This window comes from Rutilus rutilus (assembly GCF_951802725.1).
Source record: "Rutilus rutilus genome assembly, chromosome: 16".
Lineage (NCBI taxonomy): Eukaryota > Metazoa > Chordata > Actinopteri > Cypriniformes > Leuciscidae > Rutilus > Rutilus rutilus.
The window spans coordinates 25,656,134-25,671,791 of NC_140224.1; the positions used below are offsets into that span (position 1 = coordinate 25,656,134).

At 37.3% G+C, this 15,658-nt stretch overlaps 1 protein-coding gene across 3 annotated transcripts in view; it reads left to right on the top strand.

Moving 5' to 3' along the window:
- Positions 1-15,658, top strand: part of cacna1g (calcium channel, voltage-dependent, T type, alpha 1G subunit) — a 143,086-nt gene that overhangs the window by 74,227 nt on the left and 53,201 nt on the right. For all 3 annotated transcript variants that reach the window (XM_084434385.1, XM_084434383.1, XM_084434384.1), the window contains one exon: positions 12,673-12,857. In XM_084434385.1, coding sequence (XP_084290511.1) covers positions 12,673-12,857 — 185 coding nt within the window. The remainder of the gene's footprint in view (positions 1-12,672; positions 12,858-15,658) is intronic.

The following is a 15,658-nucleotide window of genomic DNA, read 5'->3' on the forward strand; positions in this document are numbered from 1 at the left end:
CGAAACTTTAGTAGCACTTAGCTTAGCCCAGTTCATTCAATATGGGCCAAGCAGAGAAGCTACCAAACACCTCCACGTTTTCCCTATTTAAATACAGTTGCTCGCGTAGTGTAACTCGACCTAGGACGGTGACACAAAACAAAACGTTGCGAGTTACACTACGCGAGTAACTGTATTTAAATAGGGAAAACGTGTGGGATGTGTTTGGTAGCTTCTCTGCTTGGCCCATATTGAATGAACTGGGCTAAGCTAAGTGCTAACAAAGTTTCGCCACAAGACAGAGCGATTTAGTGCACGCACTGAGACGAGAGAGGTATGTATCAACTCGTCTTAGTTAAGGGAATAACATAGTTTAATATGAAAAAACGGTGGAGTATCCCTTTAAAGGAGAACTCCGGTCAATTTTAACATTGAGCTAATTTTTTTGTAAATTTGGAGTGCTGTCAGTACAGAGAACAACGACAAAAATCGGTGTTGCCTACACAGAGTTATCCTCTTTTTAAAACTTGCACCCTGTTGACTAAAATGGGGCAAGTTTTAAACCTGCTTTTAGCCTCTACTGTGTGTGATTCTTTCAGAGTGAACACGGTGAATCTGACAGCAGTAGATGTGAAAGATATGAATAAAAGTGATGTTAATTCAGCCAGCGCACATTTATTTACTTCCTGTTTTCGGTCGAAGTCCACAGTAGTCGATTGTCGAGTTCTCCACTGTTTCTTAGTTACCTATGATCACGCGCGTGAACTCGACAATCGACTAATGTGGACTTAGACCGAAAACAGGAAGTAAATAAATGTGCGCTGGCTGAATTAACATCACTTTTATTCATATCTTTCACATCTACTGCAGTCAGATTCACCTTGTTCACTCTGAATAAAATCACTTACATGGCTGGTGCACTTGTAATGACACATCAAGGATGTTAAGAGGCTAAAAGCAGGTTTAAAATTTGCCCCATTTAAGTCAACAGGGTGCAAATTTTAAAGAGGATAACACGGTGTAGGCAACACCGATTTTTGTCGTTGTTCTCTGTACTGACAGCACTCCAAATTTACAAAAAAAATTGCTCAATGTTAAAATTGACTGGAGTTCTCCTTTAAGCCTTGTATTTTTTAAAAAAGTTTTATTAATAAAGTAAAGGCATAGAACCAGTTTATTTGTAGTGCATTGACAATAGTTTTTTATAATTAGTTTATTAATTAAATTAATAAAAATACAAAAAGACCTTGAGATATGTTTTGTAATTGTACCTGAATGAATTTAAAATAAATTTGCTACATTTCAGATCAATATATTTGTTTTCCTTAAAATTTTAATTAACACTAACTTTATTCTCATGTTAATTATACATAATTTATTTCTGTATAAAATAATACTACCATTAAAAACACATTTGATTTTCTTTTTTAATCAATGTAGAATGTGTAACTTAAAAATAAACAAATTAGTGCTCTGTTTATTTTTAGGACAAGAAATGAAAACCAATGCAATATGATGAATGTCCAAAAGATGGCACCCACAGACTGTTTTTAAATGGGGTTGGATAAATATTTTTTGCTTTTAAACAGTGTGTGTGTGTGTGTGTGTGTGTGTGTGAGAGAGAGAGAGAGAGAGAGAGAGAGAGAGAGAGAGAGAGAGAGAGAGAGAGAGAGAGAGAGAGAGAGAGAGAGAGAGAGAGAGAGAGAGAGATATTTTGGTTGGGTGACAGTTGTAGGTTACAGTTTGACAAGAGTTTACAGTTTGACAAAAGCACAATGTTGTGTTTTATTGCAAGTGTACACAAATATAAGTAAACACTTTGCAGTTTGAATGATGTCCTGTATGAACAAAATGATGAAGTATGTTTTTATGTTTCCACTGTTCGATCGCGCCCGCGCCTCGATCTCTCTCTCACACACGCACGCACACAACATATTCCAGTATTGCAATCTTGACATCGCAGCCTGTTCATTATAGACACAGAGCTTCAGAGCTAAGGCGGAGCTACAGATTAGGTGTCCCTAAAGAACATGCGTATTTAACAGTAGTCCCGCTTTACATTAATTAATTTGCACGCAAGTTTTATTTATTTTTATACCGTGTATTCTCCGTGTATATTCATGCACCGAACTGTGACGCCGTACCGTTTCGGTTCAATACGAATACATGTACCGTTCCACCCCTAATAAATACTGAAGAAGAATTGTTCATGCCACATGTTAACTAAAGTAGTTAACTAATGTTAACTTGTAAAGTGTTACAAATGGCTAGGCTACACCTTGCAGCCAATCAGAATAAAGTATTAAGACAGACCATGGTATTATACACATCTAGCAAAAACACAATGTAACTGACTTACTGGTGTCTTGGACCCTCCTCCATTTCTCTCTTTCTCTTCTCCCTCTGTCTCGGTCACTTGCAAGATGAAGCCATTTTTTAATAAATGATTCGATCTCTTGATCGGTGGCCGCAGCTGTCAGTCTGTTGTTTCTGACAGTTCCTAAAAAAATATAACATTGTAAATGCAAGGATGGACTACACAACTTCAATCTTAGGACCCAATTAGCTAACACAAGCATTAGCGCATAGTTAATGCATAGTTAGCCAGCGCCAATATAAAGAACATTTTGGCCATGGCCAAGGACACTCTTTGCTTCCAGATGCCCAAAAGGAACAAGTTTGATTCCTGCTAGGAAGATCGGACTGCGTCAAAAAATGGAAATCACATTATGAAATAAATGTTTATCTCCAATACACATTGGCCACAATTATTGACACCTCTAGATTTTGTTTACGAGTAAAATATCTCAGAAGTATATTCCCATTAATATTTATCTTTTTTTAGCACACCAGGGTGACTAGGAACATGAAACTGTCCAGCTATGACTTCTTGTTTCACAGGAGTTTAAATATGAGGAAACACAAAGGCCAAATTCCCTGAATCATCCATCACAATGAGTAAAACCAAAGAATATAGTTCTGATGTGCAACAAAAGATTGTTGAACATCACAAAATAGAAAGTGGCTGTAAGACAATAGCTAAAGAATTGAAAATCCCCATTTTGACCATCAAGGCAATAATTAAGAAGTTATAATCAACTAATGATGTTACGAATCTGCCAGGAAGAGGACGTGTGTCTATATTGTCTTAATGGACGGTGAGGAGGAGAGTTTGAGTGGCCAAAGACTCTCCAAGGATCACAGATGGAGAATTGCAGAGATTACTGGAGTCTTGGGGTCAGAAAGCCTAAAAAAAAAAAAAAAAAAAAAAAAAAAAAAAACTTACATCTCCACATGTTGTTTGGGGGGGTTTCAAGAAAAATCCTCCTCGCTCCGCTAAAATTAAACTCCAGCATATTCAGTTGTCAGACACGACTAGAACTTCAAAAGGGACCAGATTCTATGGTCAGATGAAACTAAAAAAAAGGGTCTTTTTGGCAGCAAACACACTAGATGTGTTTTAAACTGTAGGCTATTTTATTCCCACCCGCAGTTTTCTGTAGCAAATCACATTGACACATGTTATTAAGGTTAAAACATATTAGAGGTCGACCGATTGATCGGTCGGCCGATTGATCGGCCGATTTTTTGCATTTTTAACATAATCGGCATCGGCCAATATCCAAGTGTATCAAGCCGATTATTAGGCAGGCGCATCTGTGGGCAGCCTAGTGTTGTTGTTGTGGAACACGCGTTCGACGCACGCTGCGCCCAGAGTCATTCTCCAGCAGAGTGAGCAGACCTCATCCAGTGCTTAAGGAAGGAGCTAAGTTCCTTGGAGAAAACTCCTTTATATTTAATTAAAAACTTTTGATATGTTACTGCCAACTTAGAGAAAAAACATGAATAGGCGAATTTGAAATTGATAGCGTAGTTGAGGTTGCATTAGCACAGCAGAAGGGTTGCGATCATGTCACAAAATAAGTAAGCAAGAATTTACAGACAGTGAATCTGAGACTTTTATTTGTTCTGTTGTGTGTCTTATATTTGAGAGGGTTGTCACTCAATGCAGAGAAGTAAGTAATAAAAAAAAGAGACCAACTATATGCTAGTGAAGGACTGGCTTTGCTTTGCTAGGGTTGGGTAGCTACAGACAGACCCAGTGCTAATACGGCACTGGTGCCTTAACGACCGTTATTTACCGGACCGAATATCAACGCGCATTTCTGTGCTTCATATCAGTGCTACTGTTATGCCTGTGCTTCTCTTGGATGCTCTGAAAACGGACGTTAGAATAACAGAAATATCGCTTCGCTGCACTTGACACTAGTCAGCAGTTAACTTTAACATTCCGTTAGCTAGTAGCTGGATTAAACACGGTTAAAATGCTGGCCAAACAGTAGTGTAATGTGTGACTGTATTTCACTGTAGACTAGGGGTGGAACGGTACATGTATTCGTATTGAACCGAAATGGTACAGGCGTCACGGTTCGGTGTATAAATTTCCACGGAGAATACACGCTATAAAAATAAATAAAACTCGCGTGCAAAGTAATGCGGAACTACTGTTAGATACGCGGGTTCTTTAGGGACACCTAATCTGTAGCTCCGCTTTAGCTCCGGCTGCGATGTAAAGATTGCAATGCGTTGTGTGTGTGTGAGAGAGAGAGAGGCGCGGGCGCGATCGAGATCGAAAAGTCGCGTGAGTTTAAAGTCGCAAAGTGTTTACTTATATTTGTGTGCAAACGCGCGCGTGTGTGTGTGTGTGTGTGTGTGTGTGTGTGTGTGTGTGTGTGGGGCGCGATCGAACAGTGGAAACATAAAAACATACTCCGTCATTTTGTTTATCAGGACATCATTCAAACTGCAAAGTGTTTAAGTTACTGTTAATTCAAATGTTAAGGAAAACAAATATATTAATCTGAAATGTAGCAAATTAATTTTCAATTCATTCAGGTACAATTACCAAACATATCTCAAGGTCTTTTTGTCTTTTGTACAAGTGCAGATTGGTAAAGTGTTCAATAAATGTTTTTGTTGAAAAATCTTGTCTATCTTAAGAAATTATTTGTGTTACATTTTATCTTTCAAATAGAGGTTAAAAACAAGCACATAATCGGCCAAATATCGGCCAAAATAAATCGGCAGCATTTATCGGCCATCGGCCGACCCGCATTTCAAAAGATCGGCATCGGCATCGGCCTGAAAAAAACCATATCGGTCGACCTCTAAAACATATGACTCAAAACATAAAGCAGGCCAACTAATGTTAATTTTATAATTACTAGGGTATAATAAAAATGTGAAATACATAGAGGAATAGCCTAATACCTGACCCAACTTTTAAATAGTCTACCTGAACCCAAACCATCTATTATTGTTACTTTGTAATCAAGCTTTTATTGTAAGAAAAAGCATGTAGTTTTTTATTTATTTATTTGTGCATTATTCCTAGGGTTAATGAAACATTGCTGTCACAAAGTAATACAACTAGTGCAGTATTATGTCCAATGTATAAACATGAATGTCAAATTACACTATATTATTATTTTTATTTTTTTTTCATTGTTGTGCCAAAATAAGACACGAGTTTTAAAATACTTTAACCGTGCAGAACTGACTAAAGGTTGGGAGAGTGATAACATGAGCAAATCTAAATGTAACGTTAATGGCGCGCCGAGCAATCGATACTAGTTCATTTCGCATTCGTGACAACCATAATAGATCTAGCTTAGAGTTGAACTGCCAAAATAATGTAACTTCGAATATAAATTATTCCACCGACTCTATATAACACAACATGCAGACTCCAACTTGATATAACGAAGCAATCGCTAACAAAAAGAAACATTTATGGATTATGTCTTACCTTGACTTTTTGCAGTACTGGTAGCAGTATCCGTCCTCCGTCCTCCTGACAATCCTCTGACGTTTTGGTTTTGAGCGCCTTTTTCGCGCTTTCCGGCAACGTTTAAATTTAAAGGGCCGTGAACTGGAAAATCGTCAGTTAGCTTTTTTTTTTCTTCACAGACAACTACAAATGCAGTAAATATTATAGTTAAACATAATAGATCTTATCTCTAATCAGCAAAAAAGTGGGAACATTTTGTCATGAATGCAGGGCTTTGAAAAAGTATTCAAGAAAACATATCAAAATAATATTTTCTCATAGCAGGTTCTGCTGATTTGTCATCTTCATTTAATTGTATTTCATCAATTATAGTGTCAATTAGTATTATCATTTTTTAATCTTTAATAAAGATTGTTTATAGCCTAAAGATGACAGTTGTATAAATGTCAATTATATTTAGCCAGAAATGTAAGAAAAATTTAAGGTTTATTTAGAATAAAATATTGTTTATATATATATATATATATATATATATATATATATATATATATATATATATATATATATAAACATTTAATATAATATAATATTATACATAATACATTTAACATAATATAATATTTTACATATTTAAATATTTTAAGGGAGTTTAAAATATTACCCTTTGTGGGGTCACTTTGACACACCTAGGAACAGTGAATCGCAACCTTTTTGACTTCAATGTCCCCTTATATTCTCCACAACAAATCCTGTACATTTGTTATAAAAATAGCCAAATAATGAGAAATATCTTTTCTCATTGGTGGATTTAGTTTTGTCATAATTTTAAGTCATCTTGAGGCCCCAGTGGAAGTTTGTCCAGGTCTGCTCTAGAAGTTAGATGACACTGCTAGCAAGATAAGCAAGGTTACACAGAGTAGGCTACATACAACATGTTCCTGGCTTAACATCTTTGTTGATCCTGGAACAGCATTCAACCAATTAGATTTGAAGTTTGCAGTTGTGTCAAGTTTAGGCTTACAACCATGCTTTTAGATCAATGTTATTATCATTTCCCTCTGATTGTAGGTTTAGGGTTAGGGTTAGGGTTAGGGTTAGGACTATTTTTATGGACAGTAATGTTGTTCCAAGATCAACTAAATATATTGATACAGGAGCATGTACTTGGCAAAATCATTGTGCCCCAAGCTTTGCACAAACAGCAACTAAAGTATCTTCTTGCACATCCCAAAACCATAAAAAGTCTTCATAAGTTTGAACCTAGACACTTGAACTTTTCTAGACACTGTACTACAAAACATATGTTAGCAATAGCATATATGTCATAGATGTACATGTAGCCTCACATCCAGCCTAAGTGTCTACTCCATCCATACCAAAAAATATTGTTCAATGTTTTTAAAAAAATGTTTAAAAAATATTCAGCCCATTACAGGTTCAATCTTTGTCCCTTTTAAGCTAAATTAGCCATTTTCAGAAGTGTGGCATCGAATCCAGAAATGGACTTACCACGTAGGTTTTAATTTTTGGGAAACACAAAGAATATTTGCCATGTCGAATGTGAGCCAAGTTAGACTTACACCCTGCAATGCTGACTGTGCCGTATATATTTCCCAAATTGTAATTAATTATTTGGGCAATATTTGCCATGTCAAATGGGGGCCACTTTTGCCTCACATCGAGATGAGATAGTGCTCACTGAGCCATATCTTTGCCAAAACTGGCCCAGATATGTTTTAAGATAAATGGGTCACATTTGCAGCATTATATGTGGGCCACTTTTGGCTCACACCCAGATGAGCCAGTACTCACTGAGCCATATCTTTGCCCAAACTGGCCCAGATATGTTTTAAGATAACTGGGCCACATTTGGAGCATCATATGTGGTCCACTTTTGGCTCACACCCAGATGAGCCAGTGCTCACAGAGCCATATCTTTGCCAAATCTGGCCCAGATATGTTTTAAGAAAACTGGGCCACATTTGCTGAAACATATGTGGGCCATTTTTGGTTTACATCCAGATCAGTCATTGTCGATTGTGCCACGTTTTTGCCATAGGTGGCCCACATTTGGCTTGTGATATTTGGGCCATATTCATTATTTATCATATGGGCCACTTTAGGCTCACATCCAGATGAGCCAGTGCTCACTGAGCCATATCTTTGCCCAAACTGGCCCAGATATGTTTTAAGATAACTGGGCCAACATTTGGAGCATCATATGTGGGCCACTTTTGGCTCAAATCCAAATGAGCCAGTGCTCACTGAGCCACATCTTTGCCCAAACTGGCCCAGATATGTTTTAAGATAACTGGGCCACATTTGGATCATCATATGTGGGCCACTTTTGGCTCACACCCAGATGAGCAAGTGCTCACTGAGCCATATCTTTGCCAAAACTGGCCCAGATGTGTTTTAAGATAACTGGGCCACATTTGGATCATCATATGTGGGCCACTTTTGGCTCACACCCAGATGAGCCAGTGCTCACTGAGCCATATGTTTGCCAAAACTGGCCCAGATATGTTTTAAGATAACTGGGCCACATTTGCAGCATTATATGTGGGCCACTTTTGGCTCACATCCAGATGAGACAGTGCCACTGAGCCATATCTTTGCCAAAACTGGCCCAGATGTGTTTTAAGATAACTGGGCCACATTTGCTGAAACATATGTGGGCCACTTTTGGCTCACACCCAAATGAGCCAGTGCTCACTGAGCCATGTCATTGCCAAAACTGGCCCAGATGTGTTTTAAGATAACTGGGCCACATTTGGATCATCATATGTGGGCCACTTTTGGTTCACACCCAGATGAGCCAGAGCTCACTGAGCCATATCTTTGCCAAAACTGGCCCAGATGTGTTTTAAGATAACTGGGCCACATTTGGATCATCATATGTGGGCCACTTTTGGCTCACACCCAGATGAGCAAGTGCTCACTGAGCCGTATCTTTGCCAAAACTGGCCCAGATGTGTTTTAAGATAACTGGGCCACATTTGCAGCATTATATGTGGGCCACTTTCGGCTCACATCCAGATGAGACAGTGCCACTGAGCCATATCTTTGCCAAAACTGGCCCAGATGTGTTTTAAGATAACTGGGCCACATTTGCTGAAACATATGTGGGCCACTTTTGGCTCACACCCAAATGAGCCAGTGCTCACTGAGCCATATCATTGCCAAAACTGGCCCAGATGTGTTTTAAGATAACTGGGCCACATTTGCAGCATTATATGTGGGCCACTTTTGGCTCACATCCAGATGAGACAGTGCCACTGAGCCATATCTTTGCCAAAACTGGCCGAGATGTGTTTTAAGATAACTGGGCCACATTTGCTGAAACATATGTGGGCCACTTTTGGCTCACACCCAAATGAGCCAGTGCTCACTGAGCCATATCATTGCCAAAACTGGCCCAGATGTGTTTTAAGATAACTGGGCCACATTTGCAGCATTATATGTGGGCCACTTTTGGCTCACATCCAGATGAGCCAGTGCTCACTGAGCCATATCTTTGCCAAAACTGGCCCAGATGTGTTTTAAGATAACTGGGCCACATTTGCAGCATTATATGTGGGCCACTTTTGGCTCACATCCAGATGAGACAGTGCCACTGAGCCATATCTTTGCCAAAACTGGCCCAGATGTGTTTTAAGATAACTGGGCCACATTTGCTGAAACATATGTGGGCCACTTTTGGCTCACATCCAGATGAGCCAGTGCTCACTGAGCCATATCATTGCCAAAACTGGTCCAGATGTGTTTTAAGATAACTGGGCCACATTTGCAGCATTATATGTGGGCCACTTTTGGCTCACATCCAGATGAGACAGTGCCACTGAGCCATATCTTTGCCAAAACTGGCCCAGATGTGTTTTAAGATAACTGGGCCACATTTGCTGAAACATATGTGGGCCACTTTTGGCTCACATCCAGATGAGACAGTGCCACTGTGCCATATCTTTGCCAAAACTGGCCCAGATGTGTTTTAAGATAACTGGGCCACATTTGCAGCATTATATGTGGGCCACTTTTGGCTCACATCCAGATGAGACAGTGCCACTGAGCCATATCTTTGCCAAAACTGGCCCAGATGTGTTTTAAGATAACTGGGCCACATTTGCTGAAACATATGTGGGCCACTTTTGGCTCACATCCAGATGAGCCAGTGCTCACTGAGCCATATCATTGCCAAAACTGGTCCAGATGTGTTTTAAGATAACTGGGCCACATTTGCAGCATTATATGTGGGCCACTTTTGGCTCACATCCAGATGAGACAGTGCCACTGAGCCATATCTTTGCCAAAACTGGCCCAGATGTGTTTTAAGATAACTGGGCCACATTTGCTGAAACATATGTGGGCCACTTTTGGCTCACATCCAGATGAGACAGTGCCACTGTGCCATATCTTTGCCAAAACTGGCCCAGATGTGTTTTAAGAAAACTGGGCCACATTTGCTGAAACATATGTGGGCCATTTTTGGTTTACATCCAGATTAGTCATTGTTGATTGTGCCACGTTTTTGCCATAGGTGGCCCACATTTGGTTTGTGATATTTGGGCCATATTCATTATTTATCATATGGGCCACTTTAGGCTCACATTCAGATTACACAATGCCATAAGTGCCGCATCTTTGCCTAAAAAGGCCCACATGTGATTTAAAATATTTGGGCCATATTTGCCATTTAACATGTGGGCCACTTCAGGCTCAGACACATTTGGTCCGGGCCATAAGTAGGCCTGAAGTGCCGCATCATTGCCTGAAGTGGCCCACATCCGTCTGCTATCTGGGAAGCAACATCTGATCCATAAACAAATCATTCTGCGGAATCATATCTTATTAATAAATCAACTGATATATATATATACCTGTATATATATAATATGTATATATAATATATATTTTATATATTTTATATATATATATAATATATATTTTATATATATATATATATATATATATATATATATATATATATACAGGTATATACATCACAACGTGTATGTGTGTGTGTGGAATCATCAAAATAAAAATAAAAATTCATTTTCAGAAATGTTATTGTCGGCACATTTATGCACTATTCATATTAAGGAACATTTCTAATTTTTATAAAAAAATTAAAACATGTGCTGCTCAATATTTTTGTGGAAATACATTTTTCTGTCAGTATTCTTTTATGAATAGAACGAATAGAAAGAACAGATGAATAGAAAGAACAGAATTTATTTGAAACAGAAATAGAAGCGATACACTTGCAGCAGTTAATAGCTCACAGAATAATCATAATCACAGAATTCAATTTCAGTCTGTTCCTCACACAAAGTTATTGTATGGCTTCAGAAGACTTGGATTAGTGCAGAAGTTATACTTTTATGGTGCTTGAAATCTTCAGTTGCCATTCATTGCTGCACAAAAAAATGAATAAAAAAAATTACTTCTCCTTTTTGTTGTTTTGCAAAATAAAAATAAAGAAAGTCATACAGGTTTGGAACAACATGTTTTGTGTGAACTATACCTTTAAGTCACTGCTTCCCTTTGACAATTAGAAAGTCTAAACAAAGACTACAGCAGCAAAATATTAAACTGCTGCCAGTCAGCTGAATTAAACATTTGAACAAATGCTGCCTTATAAAGGTCCTAAAAAGAGCACACTGACATGAAAAGTCTATTAAGTAAGCCCTGATCTCTATTTTCCACTCTTCACCACACTATTTAATACTAAGTAGGGGGGTGGGGGTGGGGGGTTGTCTGCCAGACATTCAAATGACTATCGTTGAAATGGAAGAACATGTTGAGGCCTCTCTGGAGAAGACAGAAAAGTTCATAGGTGTCAGTCACAAAGGTCTAGGGTTTCTATTCTGGGGCCCTGCTTTATGCCAGGTCACGCCCACCCAAGAGAATTCAAATGAAAATCATGGCAGAGAATAATCGTACTCACTGGAGGTTAATTAACGGCGACTGACAAAAACTTTCCGGGTCGGATAAAGATGACAGGGCTGTTGAAACTCCTGGCTTTTGTTGCCTGACATGCCTTTGTTCACTTTGAGGTCTGATCACATTGTGGTTTGATATATTCACCAGCAACATCATTAGGAGCTGCGCATTCATGCTTAGCACTTTTTAGTCAGATGATTCTCACTCCTGGTTTGTTTATCTCAGCTTTTTTCCTCCCCTCTGAGCCCTTTTATATGCCAGGTGTATGCCAGTCTAACCTGATATGTTCTCAGAAATGCCACAATAGTGTGAAAATAAATAAATAAAGAACTGAGGGGAATAAGAGTGTTTCTTCCCAAATTCAGATTTCAAACACATCAGCTTTCTCACATTTCTTATCACGTGCATTTTCTTTTTTTGAGTTTCTAACACTCTAAGATTTTTGAAAGAAGGGTGCATATGTATGTATGTGTGTGTGTGTGTGTATATATATGTATGTGTATATATATATATATATATATATGTGTGTGTATATGTATGTGTGTGTGTGTATATGTGTATGTATATGTATATATATATATGTGTGTGTGTGTATATATATATGTATATGTATGTGTGTGTGTGTATATGTGTATGTATATGTATATGTATATATATATATGTGTGTGTGTATATATATATATATATATATATATATATATATATATATGTATGTATATGTATGTGTATATGTATATAAATATATATGTATGTATATATATGCAAAAATTAGGACTATTATGACACAATTTGTCCGTCTTCCATTGGTCGGTCAAACAGATAAACCCGTCAAATGCCTCATTTGGGATAGAAACTGTAGAACATTTTTTAGCATAACATTTTTTACACAGCTTGGCTTTAATTGAAATTTTATTTAACGTTTGTGTTTTAAATCATATCTGTTTGTTGGTGTTGTGAAGGTGGTTGCTCTGGGTTGGTGTTTTGGGCAGAAGACCTATCTGAAGAGCAGCTGGAACGTCCTGGATGGCATGCTAGTGATGATCTCTGTGATTGACATCCTGGTATCCCTGATCTTCAACAGCGGCACTAAGATCCTGGGCATGCTGCGGGTGCTACGTTTACTGAGAACCCTGCGGCCGCTCAGGTACGCTGATCACAACATCCATTCAGTGCTGCATTTAGTCATTACGCTAAATAACAGTTACAATTACATCAAAGCTTTAATGCACAAGTGCACCACCACCTGCCTTGCTGGAGGCAACACAAACACTTATATGTACTTTGGGTCAAAATGCTAGATTTGCACATCTTAAATCAGCATCCACAGGAAGCATAATTAATGTAAAGCCTGAAGTTCCACAATTAGCCTCTTCCTCACTTAGATGCATCAATTAGCTCCTAATTGATGCAGTATGTAGCTGTGTTTGTGTTTATGCATATTTATGTGTATTTATGTGCATATGTGTGTGCGCCTTGCACTTTTCCTCCTGCAGAGGGAACTTCTGGAGGCCTTCCCTACTCTTAAATATTTATGACATATTCAAGCAGAAAATCAAAATCAAATATTCAGCTTTCCTGCCCAATTTGCCCACAAAATGCTTACACTGGTCTTTCACCCCCAGTCGTTCTCTTCTCTCTTTTCAAGCTCGGGGTCAACTTCCGCAAGTTACTCATGCTACCAAGAGACTTGTATTAAAAATACATAGTTTTCCAGTAGTTGTGTTTCAGCTATGTTGGTACAACGTTATAGTGAACAAATGCGCTGTCAACAACATTTCTGAAAAGGAACTGGAAAGATAAAAAAGACCGTTTGGATTTGTTTTCGTAATTTATTCATGTTTCTCAGTCAGATACAAGGAACTTTAAAAGGTTACACTTTATTTTTAATGGTGACGTGGTTACATTGTACTTAATCCAATACGCACTGAGTAATATTAATTAACTACATGTACTCACTATTGAGTTAGGGTTTGGTTTTGGGTTAGTTGTAATTATGCATAATTTACTGTTATTACTATAATAAGTAAATGTAGTAATGTGACTACGTCACCTTAAAATAAGGTGTTACCCTTTAAAATATTAAATAGGTAAAATCAACAGCAACAAAAGAATAATGATTTTATTTGCTGCTTATTTTTGATGCCACATGTATATTCATCATATAATTTTATATTGCATAAATGTAAATTATTTACTTTAAAAAAAAAAGTTTAGGATAAAATGCTTTAATTACATTAATTCAATAACATTTCTGAAAAGGAAATATTATTGATTTGTTTTACTGTTTTATTCATGCAACTCAGTCACATACAAGGAACTTTAAAATAATAAATGGGTAAAATCAACAACAACAAAAGAAATGATTTTATCTGCTGCTTATTTTTAATGCCATTTGTACATCATATACTTTTTAAATTGCATAAATGGTACTTCATACCAGGTCTGCTAATTAGTGACCTCTGGTATGAACTATCCTTGGCCTGCACCACTTGTTTTTTTCAGATTCCATTTTCTAGTCTTTTTTTATGCATTTATTTGCATTTTAATGTGTGCTGATAAGGCAGAACAGTTTACTGAACTGTATTGTGCCAAATAATGTTGAGGTATTTTGATGAGCGTGACGGATACGTCTCCCAGCAAATCTTTTAAAGCATTCTTCACTAGTTTGCTAAAACAGCTAATGAATGATTTATGTCACAACCCCTGAGCATCACTATTACTCCACTGCTACTGAATAGTGCATAGAGATCCAAGCATGCCTTAATAGATAATGAATAGTATGTGGAACAAAACTTGAATTCCTTTTTTATGTTTTTATTCCAATAAAGTATTGCATCCACTAGTGGCATATTACATAAGGTGAATTAACCTTTAAACAGTATGTGTGATAAGGTCCCATTATAACTAATGACAGTTGCCTCGTTTGACTGTCAGAGAATGTAGAGCACCCGGAGAGGAAAAAAAGGCCCTGTAAATTAAACATGAAGAGGTCTGTGTTTTCACCTCGAGCTCCTCTGCTTGAACATTTTAAAGATTCTCACACAGAGTTTCCTCCACTGCCAGAGCGCTCTGCTTCAGAGAACTTTACTGTGTGTGCAACTGCCTCTGCACCGCCGAACACCTATTGAAAGTTTAACTTCTTGATTCTTCCCTAGACAGACTTTATAATGCACCTCTGTGTGAAGTCCAAGTTGAAATCAAAAGAAAGACAAAGACAGCTGTAAAAAGTCTCCACAGCGTGGGCCCAGCAACTTCTGCAAAAGTCAATGCAGGGAGGGGTGGGTAATCCAGACCACATGTGTATCTGGACCAGTGAGCTTAAAGGGACAGTTCACCCAAAAATTTTAAAAAGCTGCTATTGTTTAATCACTCCAATATCTTTCGAAACTTGTATGACTTTCTTTATACCTGTCTTTTAGCAGGTTGTCCAAGCTGCTGTTTTCCATGCAATGAAAGTGAATGTTACCACGGTTGTAAAGGGATATATTATAATCTTTAGATAAAATTGAAATATATCTTAAATAGATAAAATATATATAATTTAAATACTTTTTTATTGTTAGTATGCAATTTTATCATTCATATTTTGTACATAATTTTTTTCATTATACTTTTTCCCCCCTCCAAAATAATTGTTAATACACTACTGTTCAAAAGTTTGGGGTCAGTAAGTAAAAAAAGTATGATACCATAAAAAGTAATATTGTAAAATATTATTACAAAACTTTTCTAATTGTTTATATTTTAATTCAAATGAAATTTGATGAAATCATTGATGATCACGACTCATGATCTTTCAGAAATCATTTTAATATGTTGATTTGGTGCTAAACATCTCTTATGTTGAAAACGGTTGTGCTGCTTAATATTTTTGTGGAAACCATATACATTTTTTTCATCTTTGAATTAAAAAGTTCAAAATAACAGCATTTATTTTAAATAGAT